The following is a 22,790-nucleotide window of genomic DNA, read 5'->3' as shown; positions in this document are numbered from 1 at the left end:
GTCCAGCAAAGCACCGGCAGCAGACGACAACGAAAATGGGGTAGACACACAAAAACAAAAATCATACACAAGGGGAAAAATGGACTCCTCGACGAAACGCAATGAGTGGCGCTGGGCAACTGCGTTTTTTTTTTGTCTTCCTCACGAGACGTCGCAATTCCGCACTCTCGCTTTCACTCAGCAGGAGGCGCTGTCCCCTCCACAGCCCCAGCAGGACGAGCAGCAATGGCCGAGGCACACGCCCATCACACCCAGCGCTGTCGCCACATGTGTCCATCAACACCAAACACTGCGACGTCCTTGCAATGAGGGGAGGCGTTGATGAAGTGCGGTGCCGCGGGTTTGGGCGCCGGCGAAGGAGAAGGGGCCCGCACCCCACACGCGAGCGCGCCATCACCCAAAAGGGCGAAGCAAAACCCGGAGCGCGGGGCCGACCACGCCCGGCAAAAGCAAAAAAGACGGCAAAATAAATACGGCGGCAAAGGTGGAGATCAAACGCCCGTGCGCAGCCAGCCTGGGGCCGCAGGGGGAGTGGGCCGAACCCCCGGGAGAACAGCCCCACTCCACGAAACGGAGGGAGCGCAAGCGGGGAAGAGGGCGCAGTTTGTTTTCGTCTGCGTGTGTGTGTGCGTGTGCGAAGCGGCAGGCCCACAGCGACCCGTCGGGGTCCCGCCGCCACCGCTTGGCTCGTCGCGGGCCGTGAAGGCGGCGCCCAGCTGCCTTCGTCCTGCGCAGCCAGCCTGGGGCGTATGCTCCGCCGCGCCCGCACCCAGCCGGGGCCGAGGTTTTCTTTTCTCACATTTCCGCTTCTTGGGGGGGGGCGTGTGCCGCGGCGGTGGCCGGCCTGCGGGTCATCCGGCAACTCGCAGAGGGCTGGGGGAGGTGGCTGGCTTCAAACAGAGCAGCCGGGGCCCCAGCGGTCGGTCGGCCGCAACAACCAGCGGCGTGAGGAGGAGAAGCGACGTGCTGATGGACTCGAAGAGAGCTCGGGGGCGGGAATCTGTCACGGCAAGCTCGGGGTATCGCTCTTTCCATCGAGTAGTAGCTGTGGCAGTGCGGGGTCGTCGGTGGTGCGGTTCTGCGCGGCGTTGACTCTGATCAGCTCGGCACCTGGGGTCCCGCAAGGGGACCGACCCCTCCGATTCGGGTCCCCACCACCTTTTTCGTGGCGTTCTGCAGACTGGGCGCCGCGCCGCTGCTTCATGAGTTCGCTCCTCTAAGGGTGCATACGGCACACTTTTCCTTTGCTTGGCCCTTATGGTGGAACGAGGCAGCCGCCTGTCGGCTTTGCACCATGTATGAGGCCTGCGACGCGGCACCCCGCAACGCGGACCACCCAATCTCGCGGCCACAATCGAGAACAGGACGGCACGGTCAACGCTCCGCACGCGTAACATCTCAACTGAGGGTGCCGTGCCGAGTGGAACGCGAATAAGGACGCCGCGGCCAGGTGACTGGGGTCACAAAAGTTAAGTACCTGGCACTTCGTTTTTCTACGTTCCAACGCGATGACCCTGCTGTGCACACCACCTTCTTGACTACCGCCGCTCGCAAGCCCACTCACTTTACAGAACTTCTTTCCTTTGCACGACCTCTACAGGAATAATTGAGAGCAGAAAAAAAATTGTTTTTGATGCGTCCTCACATGCATACGTGGCAAGTCACAAACTTTGCACCCACAAGCGCGCAAGAAGCAAAGCGAAGGGTGGGTACGACGTGTACACCTTCTTCCCCGCTGCACCGCGCCGCCTTTTGCAGAACGTTTTTTCTCACACACCAGACAAAGGTGCCCCAGAGAAACAGGTTTCCCAGTGGAGGGGACCCCATCTTACATTTCTATTCCTTCCGCAAAGTTTTGATACCTGTCATAAAGAACTGTTCGGAGATTCTCCCTTGATTCCGCAATTCGCCGGAGAATAAACTCAGCAGCCTCCACCTCGCTCTTCTGCATGGAAAGCCGCCAAGCAAGATCCTGGATCGTCCTTCGAGGCTTGAAGCTGGGCAACCCACTGCCAAGCATCAACTCCACAAGTATGCAAATCTGACGCGCATACTGCCGCACCGCAAGGTAGCAGCGAATAGTTAAATCCATAAACAAATTATACGCCTCCGGGTCCACCAATGCCTTTGACAAGGAGGGGCTCTGCACGGTTCCCTTTCCACGACCCACAGGGGACCCCATAAGTTGCACCATCTCTGCCGTCAGCTTGAATGGGGAAGACTCAAAATTTATATCCCCTCCTGGCGAAAAGTCAAACAAAAATCCAAAATCAATGTGCACAAGGTGCCCATCAGCGTCAATCATGAGATTGCCATTGTGGCGATCCTTAATGTTGAGGACAAAGGACGCCACCGAGTACGAAGCCATACTCCGTATGAAGCATTCTCTGGCCCGGTGAAACGTCACTGACTCTGGATGGCCGTAGGTTTGCACAAAATACTCCGCAAGGTTGCTTTCCACAAGTTTCCCAATTTGATCGCGGCTCATCGCACGGGGAACACACTCAATAACACCACTCTCTCTTCCAGTCGTCACCACACGATACGGATACAAGTACGACGGCACTTGAATAGCGTTGAAAATACGCTGGAACAGACCGATGATCTGCAAGGCAATTTGATCCTGTCGGCAATCGTCGCCCATCTTAAATATGCATGCCTTAACGGTGGTCTCTGCGTCTGAGGACATCGCTTCCTCCTTCGTCAGGGCAATCTGCGAATCCTCCGGGTTGCGGGGGATACACTTAAACTGAACCAAAATAGGGCATTTCGCCGCACTTTGCATCGCGCCAGCCGTGGCAGGTATGACACCCACAATGCGCCACTGTGTGTCCGTGGGAAGGTACAAATGGTGCCGCTCCACCGGTTCATGAAACTCCGCATCACACAGGCGAAGCCGCAGTTTTTGTTTACGCACCGCCTTTTCCACTGACCTCATTTCACCCGACAAGGAAATGATATTGTCAACAAAAGCGAACTCCCCGTCGTGAAATATGCGCCGATTGGGATCAAGCCCTTCCACCACATCAGAGGCGAGTTGTGCACACCGCCTTGCCAACTTCCCCTCCCCTTCCCCCTCCGTACGCAGGGACCAAAGCAACTGATGTGTAAACATGTCACTCTTCTCACACATCTTACGCAGGAAGACAGCGATGCCACCGGAATCATCACCAGAAAGCACCTGCAAAATTTGTGGAAGATAAAATATAAGACTTTCACTCTTTTGAGATAACAAGCTGCGAAGTGCATACGTGGAGACCTGAGGATACCGCGTCGTATACGATTTTTCCAGGAATCGAAGCGCCTGCAGAATCGTACAATTGGTGAATAAACCAAGCGCGGGATAGCCCCTCATAAGGACTTCTTCGTTAAGGTACAAGTCGACTGCCTCAGGCATGTGGCAGAAGTCCTCGGGCTTGGCGGTCACAAGCCGCTTGGAGCACTCCAGCACATGCGGGTTGGGAAATCGTGCCACCAGCGCCAATAGTACCGCCGGATCATTCCTCGCCGCTGCCTCACAATGCCGTCTCCACACTGCCGCAGAAAGACTGGTCGTGCCCTCCACCTTTAAGTGGGCCCCACCCTTTTCACGAGGACGAAGCCACACCGCAAGCCGTACGCGTTCATGCTCAACCAAGAGCCTTAATAGAGCCACAAGACCCAACAGGCGAGTGCGTTCGCTGTTGCTCACTGCCTGAGTCACTCCATACACATACATTGAGTCTAAGGAGGCCACACCGCATAGTGCGTGGCGCACGCAACTCCCTATGAGGGTAAAATTTGCAGCCAAATGTGTATGGGCTCTAGACAAATCAAAGTCAAGAAAACCCAGAGTGGAATGCGACAGTGCATCTCGATCCTTATCAAGAACGCGGATAAGCTTTTGAAGGACCACAAACTCTTCCTCAGCGGCGGTGAGATCCCGTGTAAAGTACCATGAAGGTGGTGTCTTGTGAAACCATTGCAGTAGACACTTATACCAGCCTTGACGAATTTTCCCAATCGACGCGAAGTCCACCAGAACAGGCGACCCGATGCGCAAGCGACGTTCATTGACTACCTGTAAATTATCACAAATTGAGCTCATTAACAGGGCGCACTGCATCGTTTCCGAAAATGAAATGTCTTTCGTAGAGAATCGAGACGGTGCCTCTACCACGCGCATCGCAAGATGGTGCAAGAGAAGAAGCACAGACGGATGAAACGACACTGGCCCGCGAATGTCCACGTAGCAATCCGACAAGAACTCCAGAAGTAGCTTGTGTGGGGAGTTCACATTATAATCTTTAGGGTATGAAGCCAAACTCTGCATCCACTTTGTTTGCTCTGCAGACTCCACTTCATCGGCCTGCGAAGGCCGTGTGCCATCAAACAAACCAATCCGCTGCATAATTGTCCAGATAAATCCCTCAACCACATGCGCCAGTAGCGGCACCGCATAGCGCTCAGACTTCTCAAATAAAAGCCACCTCCAACCCTGAATGGCAGACGCTATGTAGTGCCTTGAAAACAAAAGAATAGGCCCTTGCACAAGGTGCTTCAGAAGTTCCAAGTGCGATGAGTGGGGAGCCCGCGTGGAGAGCAGAAATGCGGCACCCGTGCAAAGAAGCATATCCGACTCGTAAAACTTTCGCAATACCGCCTGATCGTCGCGCTTGGATGGCGTTCTCCGTGAGGCATCCTCTCCCACCTCACCCCCGGCATCGTTGTCGTTGCTATCATCCTCTTCGGCACGCCGTTCCACCTCGGTGGCCGCGTGAACAGCACTGGCTGGGGACGCAAAAAGCCGTTCCTGAGAGGTTGCTGTCACTGTTATTGTTCCAAGCCTATCCCGCACCATCTCCTGAATCTGCTGAAGAAGAAGAATGCCTACCCCATACTGCGACGTCAGACGAAGAGCCGCTGTCACTTGCCCCTGCGCACTGCTCCGCTTCATAAGAACATGGGCGTAGTTCTGGTTCAGCTGGCCCGAGGCCGCACTCATGTTATGTGCACGCAGAGCAAGTCTCGACCCAGCGGCGGAGCCAATCACTCCGGAGGTGGCTTCCTCCTCCACAATAAATAAGGTGGCGTGCTCCAGAAGTGCCAACGGCGAACCATGAAGCGCTGCTTGAACCCAAGACTCTGCAAAAGCCTCTGCGTCTTTCAGCTGTTTTCGTCGCTCAAGAGAGTCGGGATCGGCAGCTACGGCTGGCGTTTCCGGGAATTGCAGATGTTCACAGAAACGCTCCACCTCTGTAGCGTTCCCCACCTCCAGCTGATTGATAACAGCCCACAAAAGAGGAAGGGATGTACTGCTTGCCGCAAACTCCGGGAAACTGGAAATAAGTTTACCGAGAATCTCCTTTGCGGAACGCCGTACAGAGTCGATAGCGAATCCGTAGAGTAATACCAACTGTCGCGCATTCTTATTGATTCTGCTCGCCGCCAAGTCTGGAAGCATTTCTTGCAAAGCAGAGATATATCGTGTTGTCACAGCTTTCGTTACATGTGTTAGAATTGTCCTAATGTCTTTACTGGCGTCAAATTCTCGAACTTCATAGTGTTGATATTGAGTGATAGCGGAGATGGAGCCACAGGAAGCGCGCAGCATTTCCAGTGTTGCAAGTGCATTTACCAAAAAGACCTCGGAAATAGAAAGACGGCCTATTACATGTGTGGCCTCAGGGCAGTGGCGCCGGAGGAAATGCACCAACTCCTTCTGATATGACTTACCATTTCCCAACTCACCACTGCTAAATAAGTGACTCTTCAAAACATCAATATCCGCCATGGTTTGCTGGTAGTCGGAGGAACGCATACGCATAAGAGGCGGCATAGACGCGGCAAGCAATCGTATACATTTGGCGTTACTCTTTGAAAGTAAACCCTTTTTTTGACCACCCCGTTTGCCTAACGCCGACACCAGGGCGCCCGGCTCAGTCCACCGGAGCGCCTCCTGTGTAAGGCGGTAGTAGCACAACATAAGCCAGCAGGAACGAAACTGTGTCATCCCATTCTCGGCATAGAGGAGGGAGTTTATACTGGATGGTTCAAAGCAGTAGTGGCAGAGAATATCTTCACGCTCGTCCATCTGCGTCAGCTTCTGTGCATTTTCGTGGTGGTACACAAGCTGCTGAATGTCCGTCGCTGGAAACAGTGTCGAGAGCTGGCACAGCAGGCAGAGGGGACGGAGAAAGAGCGACAGCACCTCGACTGCAGCACGGTGTACATCAAACTTTGGCGTATGACGACTCCCCCTCTTGATGTCTTTGCCGTATAGAATACCAGACTCCGGCCACGCCACATTGATCATGCATCGCAGTACAGCACGCAAAAGCACACGGAGTACGTCACTCTCTGCGTTAAAACTATCAATCCAGCGCACCTTCGCCTCCACCTTACCCGTGTTAAGGAGACGAAGGCCCTCCCGCGTCATGATACGAATGCGTTCGTGGAAGCGTTGCACAAGCCCCACAAAAGATTCCGACACCATCAGCAAAGTGACACTGGGAAACACAGTCGTGGGATCGGCAAGGTCGCCAGAGCGTACATGATCTCGCAGCGTGTCCTCGAATGTGTCACTCAAAACTTTTCCAAATCGCAGCAAGGCATCATACGGAAGCGGGCTAAAAACGGAACGGTGTCGCGACACAAGCAGACGATTCATCACCCCGAAGCACACTGACAGACGCGGAGCCGCCCTTCCTGACAAAAGCAAACACGTTTTGCCTGGTTCACTGTTTCCACCATGAACTGACTGAAGAATGGTTGGGAGACGCACCACAGCATCCAACACCTCCGTCACCGCAAAGGAACGAACATTGGGGTTTGTGGCACAGATTCCTTGAAGACACAGTGCAGCCATTTCGCCCTTCTGCACCTCTTGATCAAGCGGCGTGGTTTGCGAGGCCCCCAACGCCCCAGCTTCCAGCACACGATGGATCAACTCAAGGACAATTCCCTCAACGCTGATGTAGTAGTTGTGTGAATACTGTGCCGTCGCCACAGCGGAGGATGGAGAGATGTGACGCAACCGGGATATCACACTGCCTTCAGCAGAAGCAGTCATAGCAATAACCTTGATGCACTGCTCAGCGATGCCTTGTCGAAGAGGGGCTGCGATCGCCTTTGCCGTGATGAAACTAAATAAACTCGTCGGCAGAAGAAGAAATTTCACGATGTTGCCAATCACACGGAGACGAAGATCTTCCTCCTCGGCTGAAGGCACGTAGACTGCTGCAGATGTGTTCTCCCCCGGCTGCGGCGGTTGATACAAGCCACTCATGGTCCGATATAACTGCACACGCACCAGCTCTGCCTGCAATAAACTTTTCATCACGATGCGCACGTTATCGCCATAGAGTGTGATGTTCGTCTTCCGGAGCTTCTTCCATGTGCTCATGGCCTCTTGAAGGGCAGACCAAACACCCTCTAGCAGTGTATCGGCCTCAGTACATTCTTCGCGAGAGGCGAAGGCAACCATGTCGTGCTGCAAATCTACCACAGAGTTGAAATTTAACGTACATGCTGTCACGGCGTCCTGAATCCACCGCGTCAAGAGCGTCAGCATTGCGGCAGCCACGCGTGCATGCAAGTCTTCTTTCTGCATGAGGCCTCTTAATATGTAGTCCGATTGAAGCACAGCTCGCAGCCAGTTGCGCATTCGAGCATAATGGACGCCTCGGGCATAGCATATCGCCTCCATGAGGTAGCAAAGAAACCGCTTGTGCAGCGGCTCTTTTCGCCTTGACGATGTCGTGAAGGCATCTGTCAAGTTGTGAAGGTGATCTAGCAGTTGTTGGCTGAGGTTAACGGGTTCCCGCTTCGTTGTGTACGCGAGCCCGTTCAGGGCACCAAGCGCAATGGGGTTTTCAACGCAATCATCAATGTTAACGGGAATACAGGATATGATGATGGAGTCGATGATGCGGCTGTCAAACCATGCCAGACCAATACGCCTCTCGCGGACGTGGCTTCTGCACGCATGGGAGTGACGGCTGCTGCTGCTGCTGCTGCAACCATTCGCCTCCTCGCCAACCTCCTCCCCCCCGTCTTTCCTCCCCGCTTCGTTGCCCCGCAGCAGCACCCCACAAAAAACCAGCGACGCCACAAACCCCTGCACGTCAACTCCTGGACAAAACTTTACGATGCTCAGCCGCTGCATCAGCAGCGTGTAAAAGGAGAAACACTCGGTGTAAAATCCCTTGGTGTAATCACACGGCAATGAACGGCACTCAACTGCAAGAGCCATGAGAGAAATTAACGCTGGGGCGTTCTTGACAGATACCTCGGATCTCTGTGAGATGAGCTCGTTCACCTGTGACAGACTGATCAGCAGTGCAACGCGTGGGTGATTCAAAACGTCACTCAGCTGCATTGTCAGAGGCTGCGGGGATTGCAGCAGCACTCCCGACTCGTGAAATGACGAGGCGGTGCTACTTGGTCGCCCACCACCGGCGGCCAACACCCCTGTCGTATCCCCCTGCAAACTAAACAGTCCCATTGGATCAACGTATTCGGCGATGCTGGAGAACCTCATGCCGCGGGGGGTAAACTTCCCGTAGTGGCGCGACGCTGGTGATGCTGCTACATCTGTTGCTTTTGTTGGTGTTGGCGCTTCCCCTACGGCTCCGTCTGTTGCCCGTACACTTGTGCCCTGCAATTGTTGTCGCAAGTGTTGGCCTAGCACCCGCGTCATTGCAAAGACCGGCGAACGCCGCACCCACGCTGGAAATGGAATGTCATCCATTGCACACAGACGCAGCCACCCTCCCTGCTTCCTCTGTCGCACGGTGCGTGTGTGTGTAAGTTGTAAAAAAAAAAAAAACTTCAAGCCAAATTAGGCAGATATATATATATATATATATACACTAACAAAGCAAGCCAACCAGCACGTGTGATAGTAGAAAAAAAAATATACGAGCTAATAGGCCCAAAGAGTGAGAGAGAGAGACGGCAGAAAAAAGTCATCAGACCGCTTGTTATAAAGATGTGCCAGCACTAATTAATTCCTCGTATTCACGCGGGTATTGCGACTTGAGAGCGTCAATGGACGCCAGTTCCCGTGCCTCCGCATCTGAAAACGCGTCTGCGTGGCCCAATATCTCTGGCATCGCATCCTTATTTTCTTTCGACAGCAAAATAAGCTCACATACACATAAGCCTTCTTTCTCTGTATACTTTGCCTCCACCAGGAGGTTGCCGTAAAATTTTCTTCTCACGGCAGCCTCAAGACGATCAAAAGCAGAATCCGCCGCGTTACGCGTGATGTCCACCACCTTCTGCTTTTCCTGTAAAGATGCGACTGTGACGAAATGCGGTTCCCTCACCACCTCTTGAGCCACATTCACTAAAACGCTGCCCAGTCGTGTTTCCGCATGCAGCGAAGTGCAACTCAGCGCATACGGGAAGTTTTCTCTACAGCTTAGCAGGGCCGCATCTTCAATGGCATGCATCTTGCTGACTGCGTACGCCTCCGCTATAGGCACAAGACGGCCCAGGACTCGCAGCTTTGCCGTCCCCTTCCACATGTCTTTTGAAACACAATCCGCATCGACCTGCAGACAGTCCTTCGACGAGCCGTCGCCAAAAAATGCGTTGAACATGTACAAGGCCAACTCCCGCAAAGTACTCACCGGTGGCGGCGCATGGCACTCGTACTCCGTCCATAGCTGCTCTCCCTTATCGCCTGCAAAACGATTTGTGGCTGCGCGCAGCACGCTGCACAGTACCACCACTGCACCCTCACCTTCACTGCCAATACGTTCACCGATGACAGTCTTGGATTTTGACATCAATGCTGCACGGTAGCGAAGGGGCGTGAGTTGTGACTTCTCCTCCTCACCATTGCAGTGTCCTCCGGTTGCTTCATATACTTCCAGGACCCATGAAATGGGCACCTGAGAGGGACTTGAAGCCTCTAACAGACGCAATACCTTAGTCAACATGCTGGTGCCAGCGCAAACAGCTTCCTCGCTCTTGTGATCGCTGTCACAGCTGAGAGTCGACAAGTCAACAGAAGAGAACTCCAATGGATGAATAGATACGTAATACTCCAATTCCTTGGGAAAGTGCTCCCGGGCAACGGCCGCCATGGCAATTCGCGTTGCCTGGCGGCTACGCGAATGCGTAGTACGCACAATAGTTGCTCGTTCCCCTGTCTCTAGCGTTACATGCCCTTCTGCAAACCACATCGGAGAGATGGAGCCATTCACATCCTTTCGTTCCAGCTTCACATCGAAATCCGTCCAGCTGTTCTCTCTCTCCAAAAACACCTTCACCATCTTTTCCAGCTCATTCTGCTTCGCCACCAGTTGTTGAAGCGTAACTACATCATCATTCTGCTTCGATTTTTCTCTTCTTGGAGCTCTACGCAAAAAGAGCACCGATTCCAGCTTCCCACCACTGTTCGTTTCAAGCGTCAAAGCTGACGCAGGTGACATAGTCGCTCGCGGTTCCGCCGTGACCCGTGCAGGGGCGGCAGATGCAGGCGTAAGGCTCCGAAGCGCTGTGTCATGTCCATCGTCCCTGGAGTCCACTGGGGCTGAGACGCAGAGAGGTTGACGCGCCGGGCTCACGGGCTGCGTAACCTTTTCGAGAGAGTTGGGCTCAGAGGAATGCGAATCTCTAACTTCTGACTGCAGAGCCTGTAGAAGGCTATTTGAAGAAACAGCTTCCACAGCATCCAGCATCTTTGCAGACCCCAAGGATGGGGACAGCAACCACCGCCCAGTGACGCAAGCGAACTCAGATCCCGGCCACCGCAACGGCGACTGGCCCCGTCCTAGCTTTATCGTCACCAGATGCTCACAAAGACACCGTAAGGCATGCATCTCACACGCAATGTTTTTAAGCACATCCTCGACACCAGCGGTGGAAGTTTTCCCGTATTCCTCCGCATCTTTCCGCAGCTCCTTCATTTTTATGTACTTCCACCAGCAGCCACGGTCAAAACGGTTCTTGTCACCGTCCCTAATCACCTTATCATTACAGCCTAACTCCTCCCACAGACTCCTCACTTCCACAAGCTCCGCCACAAAACCTCTAATGACATTGCTCCAGTGGAGGCTTTCAACGCCGCCACTCATGCCATGCTCCACCACCGTACCGCTTCTTTTTATGCTCCTCATGTAGGAACCACCATCATCGGCGACAAGCAGCATCTCACCGGCTGCCCGCATGTCCGATGCGAGAAAGTACAAGAGTGACAGTGGGCTCATCGCGTACGATAGACCAAAAAACAAAAACAAAACAAAGGAATGTAGAAATTCACAAACAGTTTGCCCTTGCTCTTTTGTCCTTTCGTACAAATGGAAAAAAATTTCACCGACGTCTTGGCGCAAAAACGTGCCAGGGAAGTGAAATGTGGAAGGAAGGAGGCTGGATCTCCCGCTCCCTTCTCTTGTTCGCTGAAACTTGTACAAACAACACGCGCAGGTAGCGCGCACCTGGCTGTGGCCCTTTGCCCCCTATTCACACACAAAAAAAAAAAGGCCACCTGGTTAAATTTGCGCCCAACCCACACACACGCAACTTCGGAGACAACTTCTTCCACGCACAGGCACAGACACAGCCGTAAGCAAGCGACATGTATCAATGCTGACAGGGTTCCCGTTATGAATTCACAAACTGGCAGTCAGTAGGGACCCACGCAACAGCCTGAACTCTTCTGCGTAAAGGGTATCCGCGATGGCAGTAGGAAATTTTGGGCAGGATTAAAAGAATAATAATAAAAAAAACGGGGGTGGTTTAGGCAAGACACCCACACATCTCTTTAGCCCCATCCGGTCACGCATCCTTTCCGGAAGGCCGCGAAAGAGAAGCAAATAATAATAATAATAATAATACAAGCACGAAGAGAAGCAAACACCCTGCAAAGAACACAATTCCAATTGCCTGCAAAAAAAAAAACAAAAACAAAAAAAAACAATTATTTTTTCCTAACAGGTGATCTCTCGCTGTTGAGTAGGATGCTTCCCCAGCGTACCGGCAATCGGGTACCACTACCTCCTCCCACCCACACACCTGCAGGTGCAGAGGAAGCACTCCTGCATCATGGGCCACCACAGAATAACTCCCCCCACCCCACCCCCCTCCCCGCGATGAAAGGCGTCCATCCGCTCGAAGTGCGTTAAAATAGGAATTGCAGGGGGTCATCGTAGGAGTGCGATGCAACGTCCGCCAGGGGGAGTGATCAGGCGCGCCTCTTGGCGCCGTGCCAAATTCCTGGCGGCCAGCGGTGCATTCTCAACCGTGAGGCGTGCACCTCCCAGGCCTTGGGGGAACGAAACCGGTGCCACTGTGTATGCTTGCTGTCTTCTTTTTGGAATGCAAGTGGCCCCCGCGTTCCGGGAGACCGACACCAAAAAAAAAGGGGGGAGGGGGGAGGGGGAAAAAAAACAGAAAAAAGGAACCCCAAGTGATGAGAGAAAACAAAAGAATTCCACCTAGCACTCTGACCCACCAACGCCCCAGCGGCATCCACGCACCTCCATCGTCGCTAAAGAAGAAATTAAGTATCCTTCTGTTACTTCGCCACTTTCCCTTTTCATCCGCATTTCTGTTCTTTTATTTTTTTCTTTTTTTCCCCCCTTTCTTCCTCGCAATGCTTCACTACTCTGGTGACGGCAGGTCCCTGTAACCCGGCGAACACGCCAGAGCCTCCGCAAGGTCCTTTTCAAAAAGATTTTCCAGCGCGCAGAGTGAGGCAATGTGGAGCGCCTGCGCACGCGTCAAGGCAGAACCAAACCCCACAAGTTGGACCTCGCCCTTTTTGGACTCACGACGATGCTTCTGCAAGTAAATGCGGCATGCAAAGCCACTACCGCTGCTGGGCAGCTGCTCCACACGCAACCAACGCTCGTTGCGGAAGTCGCGCGTAACGCAGCGTCTCAGGAGTGTGTACGGCCGTGGCGGCCCCGCGCTTTCCGCCCGCTCCAGGCCTCGCTTAATGTCTTGCATCACGGGTTCGGGAAGCTCCTCCACCACCGGGGCCGCGAATATATCCCCCGCGAAGGAACTCATCTCTTTTGAGTGCGCCAACAGGTACTGCAGCGGACGTGGAAAATTACGCCGACAGGCCAACACCACCACGTCCCGCACTCCCTCCCGCTTCGTCATGGCGATGGCACGCGACACCGCCAAACCACCCACCCGCGAGAGGGAAAGCGTCACGAACCAGTACCCGCCCAACTCACGCGCCTCAACGTCAACCACCTGCTGCTCAGCAACGGCTGACAAAGGGTCTGTGGCATCCATGATACTGGCATTCGAGACGCCAAAAAATGCGTTGAACATGTACAAGGCCAACTCCCGCAAAGTACTCACCGGTGGCGGCGCATGGCACTCGTACTCCGTCCATAGCTGCTCTCCCTTATCGCCTGCAAAACGATTTGTGGCTGCGCGCAGCACGCTGCACAGTACCACCACTGCACCCTCACCTTCACTGCCAATACGTTCACTTATAAGCACGTCCCCATTCTGCCCGTAAACAGCGGCACGGAATCGTGGATGAAAAGGACAAAGGAGACACTCAACGCTACCGTCATTGTCATTCCCATCGTAGGTGTTGCTATCAACATATTGCTCTAGCGTCCATGTAAAGGGGGCCATGGAAGAAGCCTCTGCCTCAAGGAGCGCTAAAACCTGGCTCACGAACGACTCTGCCCCCACGCGATATACGGCGTTATCAACATTCCGCGCGTCCTGGTCAGGGTTGACGGCATCCCCACGATTAAGTTTGGCATACGCCTCTAGTTCCTTCGGAAAGTACTTCTGTGCGAGCTGATACACAAGAACACGTCTGGCATGCTTAACTTGTGAATAGGGGGGTGAAATCGCCACCACGCGCCGCTGCTCCTCGCCCTCAATCTGCGCCTCCATCTCTGCCACCCACTGTGGAAGACCCAAATCCCCCGACGCATTGCGCAGGCGCACACGCAAGTTGTGCCATCCCAAATCCTCCGCCGCAAAGGCGGCGACAAGTGAGAATAGGTTCCCAACGTGTTCCACACGTTTCTCGCGTGGAAGAGCACGAAACTTGCTGCCACGAGCCATCGTATCACTTGAAAGATCAATGTCAGGGTGAAGCAGCAGTGCATCGCGGTATTGGTTAGGAAAATTTTCACGCAATGCATCGAGACACGCACTACGCCAAGCTTCTCCACGTTTTTTTGCTTGCCGCTGGATTAACAACTGCTTCGAGCGCAGGCCGTCATTGACAGTGAGGATTGCCCTTGCCTCACCTGCAACACGGTCCTCTTGGTATGCCGTTTGGTAAAAACTACCTAGCAGCTGCGAGGTTAGTGTCCCAAGCAGTGCATACACGTTCCACTTTCCACGATGGTTTGCGGCAATGTTGTAGCTGTCATGCTTAAGCACCGCTAGCTCCAAGAGCTGCGTGGTGGGAAACAATACACCACCACCACGTGCGTCAAAGTACGCCCGCCCAACGTCGGGGTATTGGTCAAGCAGGTACGTGAGCCCCTGCACATAGCAGTCAAACTCAAGCCGATAGCGACCCGGGCCGGTATTCTGCCAGACAACACTTCCGTCAGATATGAAGCACGCGGTAAAAAAGACGCACTGCTTCTCGATTGTTGTGTCATCGCCAACACCACTAACACTGCCAGCACCACCCTTTTTAGAAACCGCAGTTTCCTTCCCGTCTAAACCATAACTATTGGTTCTGTCCCCCTCGATGCGAATCACGGCAACTTCCTCCGGCTTTTTCTCATGCTCCTTTGCAAGCCTATGCACCATCGCGTCAAACTGCCACCGCATGCGTGTGATTAGTGGCACCGACGGAAGACACTGATCAAGAATTGTAACATCCGGCGAGAAAGCGGCTTCCGAGCGAAGTGCCTGCCCCGATGCATTTTGGTATGCCGTCAGTGGCGTGGCCTGCCGCTTCACTTGATTCACGCTAATGTTGCCACATACATCCTCGACAATGACGGCAGCTGTGAAGGTGGTCGGACGCAGCACTCGGTACTGCTCCTCCACCGGCACTGGCGCTGGTCCTTCCGCGCCGTCTGCCTGTTCGCCGTCGGCTGGTTCATGAACCGCATCTGTGTAGCCCTCTCGCCGCCCCGTATTTTGCTTCGAAGTCGACGACGAGACAGACGAGGGCTCCTCCGCGCCCTCGTCAAAACAGTGGCTCTCGACGGTTTTTCCCCATGAGCGAACGAAGGCCTCTACTTCGCGAACGCTTTCAAGCTGCACAAGAGCGGACTCAAGCTCGTTACGGTAGCGGTCCCGCAGCATCGCAAAACAACGCATCAAGGCATCATTCGCTGACTGGCCACGCACCTCCCCAGTGAAGGTGAGCGCCGGCGCCACTCCCCACTCGTCACGCACGTAGGCCCTGCAAATCCACTCCGAACGAGTCACACCAGCACCACCTGCAGAACTTCCAGTAGTACCATAATTGACCTCATCAGTGTATTGCTGCTGCTGCTGCTGCTGCTGCAGATGCCTCCGCAGCTCGGCGTTGGAGGGGCTTCTGATGGCAAACTTTAATACTCGACTAAAATGTACACATAATTCTCGCAGTTCGTCCATAATTGCCTTAAATTCCAGTTGGCGCGGTGAAAGAGAAGGCGCGGCGGTGTGGCGCCGATATCCACCCCGTTTTGCATGGCCGCGTCCACGCCCACGTGACACCTGCGACGACGCTAAGCCCTTCGGCTGAGGAAGTATAAAAATTACGTCGCTGTCAAGAGCGTCCTGTAGGACACGCCCCAAAACCTCATCAGCCCGCTGGCCATTTGCCGCTGCAAGCTCCACTGGAAACCCAAGCAACCGGCACGTTGCCGATGCCCGGTACTCCATCGTGAACCCTTGTGGTGAGTGCGACTCTCTCGTGGCTCCTGCGAGTTCCCTTCGCAATACGTCGCCCGCAACAGGCTCTTCATCCTCCACCACCACCGCCTCCTCCTCCTCACCCTCAGGCTCCTGTGTCCTCTGCGTGGCCTGTCGTGCGCGACGCCTTGGGCACCGTCGAAGCACCAACTTCGCCTGCGGCCCAAACCGCTCCCGCAAGAAAGCCTCAGCCTCCTGCAGGCCCTTCCCCTCCTCCACAGAGTTGATCTCCCCGCTCACAGCTGTGCTACAAAACCTGGCAGAAGCAATGAGGGCTGCCATCGCTGCTGGTGCGTACACACGCGGCATGCCACAACAATTCCACCGGCAGCTGCCTCCGCCATGTAGAGGCGCAGAAGAATGCATCACGCGACACACTGCTGTGAGCCGCATCTGTGAGGGAAGAAACAAGAAGGCGGGTGTCGTACGCATCCTCATGGCTGCACCGGTGGCATGGCTGCGCACGGGAGGGGTGCTCCCTCCGCAGAGGTATTTAATGAAGCTCATACCACGTTTCTACAGACAACAAAAAAAATATATCACAACGCAAGAATAAAATACAATTTTTTTTTTTTAAAAAACGTAAACAAAAAAAAGTTAAGTATTAAAATCGACCCCAGCACGCACACACATATATATATATATCATGAATTCAATACAACACATTCGTCCGGCACAATTACATTAGGAAGGAAACAAAAAACGTGAGTAAATAATCGTGCATTAATGTATTTATGTATGCATTTTTTTTTTACTGATAAATACGACCTTCTCGTGCTCACTCCGCAGTGCGGATGCGTGTGTGTGTGTGTGTGTGTGTGAGAGAGAGAGAGAGAGAGAGCGCACTCCTTCACTGGTAGCCCGCAAAACCGGCTTGTTTGTCGGCCTTGGCTCCCGTTTCACCTTCACACTGCTCCCTCTAGGGAGGCAGTTGCTTTGGTCTCTTTCTTTCCAGACCTTTTTTTTTTCGTGAGGAGGAGGGGGGAGGGGGGCTCTTTTCTGGTTGTTCATGCCTCTTCATTCATTCATGGAGATGGATCAAAACAATTTCCAGACGACCTCTTTGTGAAGGCCCGGCGGCGCACGTGAAGAAGCTGCAGCAGTACCAAAAGGACGGTCGCCCGTTAAATTCGTGCCCTCCCCCTTCCCCACTCCTATTAGCCCTCTTTTCCACCGTTGAAACGGAAAGTCGCCCTCAGCACTCGACCCTTCCACCCCTTTTCGTTTTTTTTTTTTTTTTATCTATTTTTCTTTTTTTTCTTTTTCCTGTTGTTTTACCAGCGCAATTCGTTTCTTTCCTTCGTTTGGATTCATTGGCTTTCGCCTGTTGCTGCCCTCGTGTTTGGCTGCACCCGTGCGCGCGCCTAAATGAAGGCGCACGGGATGGCAACCTTTGAAAGGGGTGTTGGCGGCAGCGCACTCTCCGTCACTGCCTTCAGGACGTAGAGGTACTCGCGGCAGACAAGCACCTCCTCAAAGTTGGCCTTGCTCAACTCGCTGTCAAGGAAGCCAAACATATTCGGAATAAACACTGTATCGCACTTTAGCGACTTGCACAGGACAAGCACCTCCTCCGCCTTCTCGGGTCCCTTGAAGGAAGTGAAAATAGCGTACACACACATCGCAGCGCCACGGGTCTCCCCTGTGTGCCGCTCTAGATTGCGGAGGCGCAAAACAACAAAATCCGTGATTGCCCCGCTCGCAGGCGACACATACACAAAGGCGGAAAGACCATCGGCAACGACGGCCCGCAGGAGGTCCTCAGTTGTTTCAGGCAGGTACGCAACATCAAACAAGTTGACCGTGTTTTTAGCAACAAACTCATGCAACAGCTTCACCTGCTCAGGGTTGCCACGATCCACGCCACACCAGCCCTCACGGTGGGATGCCTTTTGGGCACAAAAAGATTTTGTCAGTGCGTGTTTAGCAACGATGTCAGCGCAAAGAACTTCATCGTAGTGGTAAAAATCTGGGAAAATTTCTGTTGCATGACGCTGCCGCATAACGCTACCTGGCGCAATTGAGCGCTGAGACCACTTCACGAGACCAACGGCAGATACGGGCAGTTGCAGTGGGCTGCGGAACACCACAGTCGTATGTTTAGAGGCTTGAAGTAAATTGTGCAGCTTCGTCATCATTAATGTGGCGACGTTTTTTGTACGAGCTGTGGGACAGACGGCTAGCTGCGTTACCAGCACAGGATCCTGGGTCTTAACAATGCCATTCTTTCCCACAAGGGATCCCCCCAATGGCACTGCTACAACCACACCGCGGAGAGTTTCCTCGCCGTCGACGACTTGCATCGCACCAACCATCGTGGCGTGGGGGAGAGTGGCGGTAAGCGTCTTAATCTCCGCTGGTGGAAGCCAATTCTGAAACCCGTAGCTCTCGCGTGTTAGGCTCACACCACTCAGAGCACGCACAATCTGATCGTGGTGTGCCCCCGTAAGCTGCGAGACCTTAAAGGGAATCGCAAAGACATCTGTCGTTGCAGGCGTGGCGGTGGCGTGAGACCCCTGATTTTTCCAGAAGGTGCGCGGACGAGACTCCTGCAGAGGAGGCGGAGCAGGCTTCGACATCGTAAACTTCGGCGGGGGCTGTGTGAAGACCTCGACGGCCTCCTCGTAGCTCTTCAACGCCTCAGCCGCCTCAGAAAATGTTTCAGCCAACAGTTTTGCAACTTCGTTGTGCTGATTCAGTACGGCGATGTCGACAGGCGTCATTTTCTTCTCATCCCTTGTAAAGGGCACCCCTTTCTGTATGAGGTACTGAAGCATCGAGACATTCCCGCTGTCCGCCGCATAATGCAGGGCGTTGCGTCCGTGGTTATCCTGAAAAACGGTGGGGTTGATGCCGACAACAGCCGCAAATTCCTTAAAGGAGATAAGATCCCCCATCTTTGCTAGGCGAAGCAGTTCAAAGTCGCCCACGGTGCACCGCCTGGCGTTTGGCCCCGTCTCCACCGTCTCACCCATCAATTCTCCCATTGGCTTGGCGTACATGCAGACGCCAGCTGCACCCTCCTCTTCTGCCCGGTCCGCCTCCCGGAAGAATTCATCTTCTTCTTCATCCTCGTACCCATCTTCCTCATCACCATCACGCGCACCGTTGTGGGCGTACGCGGTGGTGTATGGCTGGGACATTGCCGCTGCCGCTGCGGAAGAGGCGCTGTCCTGCGTGTTCAGTTGGCTACGAAGCTGAGCCAGACGGGCCTCTTTTGCCGCCCGCTCTTCGTCAGAGAGAGGTCTTTGCATGCTATTCACTGCTAGGAATACTGTTCAATCGGTCGGCTCACTGAAAAGAAAAAAAACATACAACCAATAATAATAATAATAATAAGCATGAGGAATTGCTCTGCCAGGAGTGGCAAACACAAGCAGGCACACAAAGAAAAAAACGACGGCGGTGAAGACCGCCGCGGTGACCTAACCAGCACCACCACAGTACACCGCCGCCAGCCTCCTTTTTAACCCGGCCCTTTTATTTCAGGACTTACACCAGCGCGTAGACGGGGCGTCAAGCATGGGCCTGTGCGACACGGGAACCGAACTGAATCGCACGCTTCTGCAACCGCACCACGTCACCGAGCCCAAGCATGGAGGCACAGAGCCGCAGAATCTTCTTGTCACCCACACCAGGCGGGCCATCTTCAGCGCTGAAACAGCAGACTGGTGCGAGCGCCTCTTGTAGCGCCGCCTCCGCCTCCACGCTACCAGTGCCAGTGGCACACGTCGTGTCGGTAGCGCGTCGGTAGGCCTCTGCGGCTATTGAACCAAGTGTTTCCAGCACCTCTTCGTCCAAGTAGGGGTACCGGCCCTCCCTCCCACTATCACTCACCACGCGGTCATCACGCCCCAAGTTGCGTTTCCACAGTCGTGCAAAATCACGGTCAAGCTCCGCTGCCAAGCCCGTCACTCCACGGCGCTCAAAGGCACGGCGGTGACGAACGTACCCGCCAAGCGTCTCATCTGCTCCCATCCCGAGGAGCAACACACGCGACTCGCAGGTGTAGGTATCCACGCAGGACCCCAACGGGGACGACTCGCCATCGTCGACCAGCCACTTTGCAGGTGCCACTCGCTGCACTTTCGCCATATCCGTCTGCTTCACCAGACGAATGGCTTTGGACGGCGCCTCGTCATGCCTAGCAAAGGCAATCACACCGGCCGCGGACGCATCGTTGAGATACGACCCCAGTTTTTTGTACCCATATTTGCATAACACAGGACGCAGTGAGGCCTCATGATCTTTTCCCAAGGTTGACAGCAACACAGGAGATGAGGGCTCCTCGTTAAAGGCCTCCAATTCGGTAATAATAGCCTCAAGCAAAGGCGCAAATTTCGCCTCGTTATCTGCGTCACTGTGCGTAGGAATTGCCCCTTGCAACTCACGGGCACCTGCCGTCCTCGCAGTTGACACCCGGTACAATTTATGACGACCATACGAACGAGTTCTTGACCGCATTCGAAGCGCAATTTCAGCGTCAGCGAAGACACGCTGCATTCGTCCACAACCTTGCGCAGCATGCCATAATGCAGTGCCGATGCTCATGTCAATAATAGAGTTTCCCGGGCATAGTAGGCTCCGAATGTAAGACGTGTTGGAGTTGTGAGGGACATCCACCAGCACAAGACGCCACTCCCTGCCACTCGCGCAGAATGTCTCCTGATTGCCTTCTTTCAAGCAGGTTGGCAGCTGCAGCAACTGCTCAAAGGCTCTAAATGTGGCCAGCCGATCAGGGGCAAGCTCTGGAGCATCTCCAAAAGCCACATTAATTAACTCAATAGGAGTGGTGACAGGTAGAAGATAGTGCGTAATCGCGGCCAGCACGGTGCAGTCAATGCCTCCGGAAAACAACACCCCAATCGGTCGCGTGGGATCCGCACCGCAGTTCTCAGCCTTGACACGCACCCCCACGGCTTTCCAAAGAGACTGAAGGTAGCGGGTGGCCATGGCGACGTCGAAACTAATGGGGTCCTGCAGCAGCGGTAGGGAAAGCATACCAATCTCCTGCAGAAGGCATCGAATGATCGCAGGACACTCCTCCGCAGTATTTTCATTGTTAATTCCCAAGTGCCCTCTCCCTGGGTTAGGCTGCGGCTGGGATTGAAAGCGCAATAGTGGGTGCACACTGTGAGCCATCGACCAAGGAAAATGAGAAACCAGAGAGGTCTGTGCGGACGCTGCCACGTCAATGACAAAGAGACCCGTGTTGGGGATCTCTTGCCAGCAGCAACCAGAAGAAAAGGAAAAAAGCGATGCGGCAGAGTTCTTCTCGTCGTCCTTATCCTCGTCACCTTTCTCAGCTCGGTTGTCTGATCCACCTCTCCCGCGTTTATTACCCTCTCCCTTAGCCTCTCCTCGCATGCAACTTGATTTCAGGTGACCACCCGCAACAGAAGATATCACTATCTCCACATAATTTGTCTCCAAGGCACCGCTCTTGCCCTTCTCCATCTTTGCCGGCGAGGCCGCGGACACATGCAAAAGCAGGGACCGTCGCCCAAGTGGGTCCCGCCCAAACAGAAATAACCGCAGCGAGTGGGCGTAGTACACAAAAGCATAGGGCCCTTCAATGTCACTTTCAAAGAAACGCACACACGACTCCGCAAACGAGGTCTGCGCCGCGGTCAGAGCAGCCGCATAACGCGCATTATCTGTTTCATTGAAGCCGTCGCACAGACTTATCGCGAAGCTATGCTCCAACTGGTGCAGGCGCTCAAGAACGGCAGTTGTATCGGATATCTCAGGATGCAACTGCAGCGCACCACCAAACACTTCACCATTCCACTCAAGGAACGACAGGCATGGTGTTTGTGGACAAGAGCAGCTAGGCGCTGCCATCGCCGGCTGTGGCATCCCACCGCTGACGCTGACGCTGCCGCCGCCATCAGCAGCACAAAGTTCACCAAAAACAGTACCACGTAGGTGCAGAACGGCACAAGTCGCCTCCACGCGGACACCAGAAGCAACGTCAAGTTGCAGCGATGCAAATGCATCCGGACCGCGACGTTGCAACGACTGATAAATCGCCGCCCGATCAACGTCGCCGCCTTTGCATACCGTTGCGTCATGGATGTCCTCTCGCCCGCACAGATGCAGAATGCAGCATATACCACACATGAACCCGCCTCGCTATCCCCACCACACCCCCTTCTGGTTGAAACTGTCTGTATCTACGCGGGCATGCATTTAGATAAGCAGAAAAACAGTAGTAAATGGAAAAATCAAAAAACAAAAAAAAACAAAAAAAAAAACAAGATACCACAACGCGGGCAGAGACAAAACGGGGCACAGAAGAACCCCTAACTAAACTGCATCCTTGCGCACCCACAGCAGCAGCTGCAGCATTGCTGTCATCATAAGAGACCAAAACGACTGAGACAAAGTTTGGGTACACGCACATGACATCAACACACCACATTCAAAGAAAAAAAAACCCTCGAAAAAAAAAAGACCGGGGAAGGGCAAGTGGGAGGTTTAAAAGAAGCGGGTGGGAGCGTCACTGTGACTGCGAAGACACCATCAGCACAGCGAGAATCATGTGTTCAGCTGCAAAACGGTGCGGCGGCGCTCTTTTTGTCATGTAAACGTCCTTTATGATCTCCCTGTCGGCATATCCGCCTCGTTCGGCTCCCCTCCCCTCCCCGTGACGTATAGTGAAGTGATAGGGCGGCAGGCGCAGGAATCCAGCGCCCATTACTGCAAAGACAAAAAAAAAAAAACGTGGACGAGGGTGCAAGAAGACCCCGCCGCAGCGGTCGCACCAAACGCATCGAAAGTGGAATCTGCAGGGAAAGAGAAGGGACCTCCAGCACTCATGCCGACTGTGGAAATAAAGGCAATCCGTAGTTAACCAAACCGATAACCGTTCTTCGGCATGTAGCTGGCAAGGCCAAAATAATAGCTGCGCGAAGGTGGCCGTCGCAGACAAAAAAAGTCTAGCC

The 22,790-nt window shown here is 54.0% G+C and overlaps 6 protein-coding genes across 6 annotated transcripts, besides 9 other annotated features; 1 reads left to right on the top strand and 5 right to left on the bottom strand.

Moving 5' to 3' along the window:
• Nucleotides 1–749: 749 nt before the first annotated feature.
• TraAM80_07381 (uncharacterized protein) lies at nucleotides 750–1,220 on the top strand (the record flags this gene model as incomplete). The annotated part of the gene is made up of 1 exon (XM_029384176.1): nucleotides 750–1,220. The coding sequence occupies one exon, from the start codon at nucleotides 750–752 to the stop codon at nucleotides 1,218–1,220; it is 471 nt and encodes a 156-aa protein (XP_029235988.1).
• A 608-nt stretch (nucleotides 1,221–1,828) lies between these two features.
• TraAM80_07380 (putative phosphatidylinositol 4-kinase alpha) lies at nucleotides 1,829–8,731 on the bottom strand (the record flags this gene model as incomplete). Its single annotated transcript, XM_029384175.1, has 1 exon — nucleotides 1,829–8,731. The coding sequence occupies one exon, from the start codon at nucleotides 8,729–8,731 to the stop codon at nucleotides 1,829–1,831; it is 6,903 nt and encodes a 2,300-aa protein (XP_029235987.1).
• A 98-nt stretch (nucleotides 8,732–8,829) lies between these two features.
• Nucleotides 8,830–8,850: a microsatellite.
• A 113-nt stretch (nucleotides 8,851–8,963) lies between these two features.
• On the bottom strand, nucleotides 8,964–11,201 carry TraAM80_07379 (uncharacterized protein; the record flags this gene model as incomplete). Its single annotated transcript, XM_029384174.1, has 1 exon — nucleotides 8,964–11,201. The coding sequence occupies one exon, from the start codon at nucleotides 11,199–11,201 to the stop codon at nucleotides 8,964–8,966; it is 2,238 nt and encodes a 745-aa protein (XP_029235986.1).
• A 605-nt stretch (nucleotides 11,202–11,806) lies between these two features.
• Nucleotides 11,807–11,828: a microsatellite.
• Nucleotides 11,829–11,881: 53 nt separating this feature from the next.
• Nucleotides 11,882–11,911: a microsatellite.
• A 627-nt stretch (nucleotides 11,912–12,538) lies between these two features.
• Nucleotides 12,539–12,567: a sequence feature (A-rich).
• Nucleotides 12,568–12,594: 27 nt separating this feature from the next.
• Nucleotides 12,595–16,350, bottom strand: TraAM80_07378 (uncharacterized protein; the record flags this gene model as incomplete). Its single annotated transcript, XM_029384173.1, has 1 exon — nucleotides 12,595–16,350. The coding sequence occupies one exon, from the start codon at nucleotides 16,348–16,350 to the stop codon at nucleotides 12,595–12,597; it is 3,756 nt and encodes a 1,251-aa protein (XP_029235985.1).
• Nucleotides 16,351–16,638: 288 nt separating this feature from the next.
• Nucleotides 16,639–16,664: a microsatellite.
• Nucleotides 16,664–16,684: a microsatellite.
• Nucleotides 16,685–17,061: 377 nt separating this feature from the next.
• Nucleotides 17,062–17,119: a sequence feature (A-rich).
• An 88-nt stretch (nucleotides 17,120–17,207) lies between these two features.
• Nucleotides 17,208–19,097, bottom strand: TraAM80_07377 (uncharacterized protein; the record flags this gene model as incomplete). Its single annotated transcript, XM_029384172.1, has 1 exon — nucleotides 17,208–19,097. One exon carries the CDS (start codon nucleotides 19,095–19,097, stop codon nucleotides 17,208–17,210), a length of 1,890 nt encoding a protein of 629 aa, XP_029235984.1.
• A 65-nt stretch (nucleotides 19,098–19,162) lies between these two features.
• Nucleotides 19,163–19,182: a microsatellite.
• A 177-nt stretch (nucleotides 19,183–19,359) lies between these two features.
• On the bottom strand, nucleotides 19,360–21,966 carry TraAM80_07376 (asparagine synthase (glutamine-hydrolyzing); the record flags this gene model as incomplete). The annotated part of the gene is made up of 1 exon (XM_029384171.1): nucleotides 19,360–21,966. One exon carries the CDS (start codon nucleotides 21,964–21,966, stop codon nucleotides 19,360–19,362), a length of 2,607 nt encoding a protein of 868 aa, XP_029235983.1.
• A 99-nt stretch (nucleotides 21,967–22,065) lies between these two features.
• Nucleotides 22,066–22,103: a microsatellite.
• Nucleotides 22,104–22,790: the final 687 nt, after the last annotated feature.

The sequence above is a fragment of the Trypanosoma rangeli genome (genome assembly GCF_003719475.1).
Source record: "Trypanosoma rangeli strain AM80 chromosome Unknown Tra_15.4_contig_00305, whole genome shotgun sequence".
Classification (NCBI taxonomy): Eukaryota; Euglenozoa; class Kinetoplastea; order Trypanosomatida; family Trypanosomatidae; genus Trypanosoma; species Trypanosoma rangeli.
This window is presented reverse-complemented; position numbering and strand designations above follow the sequence as displayed.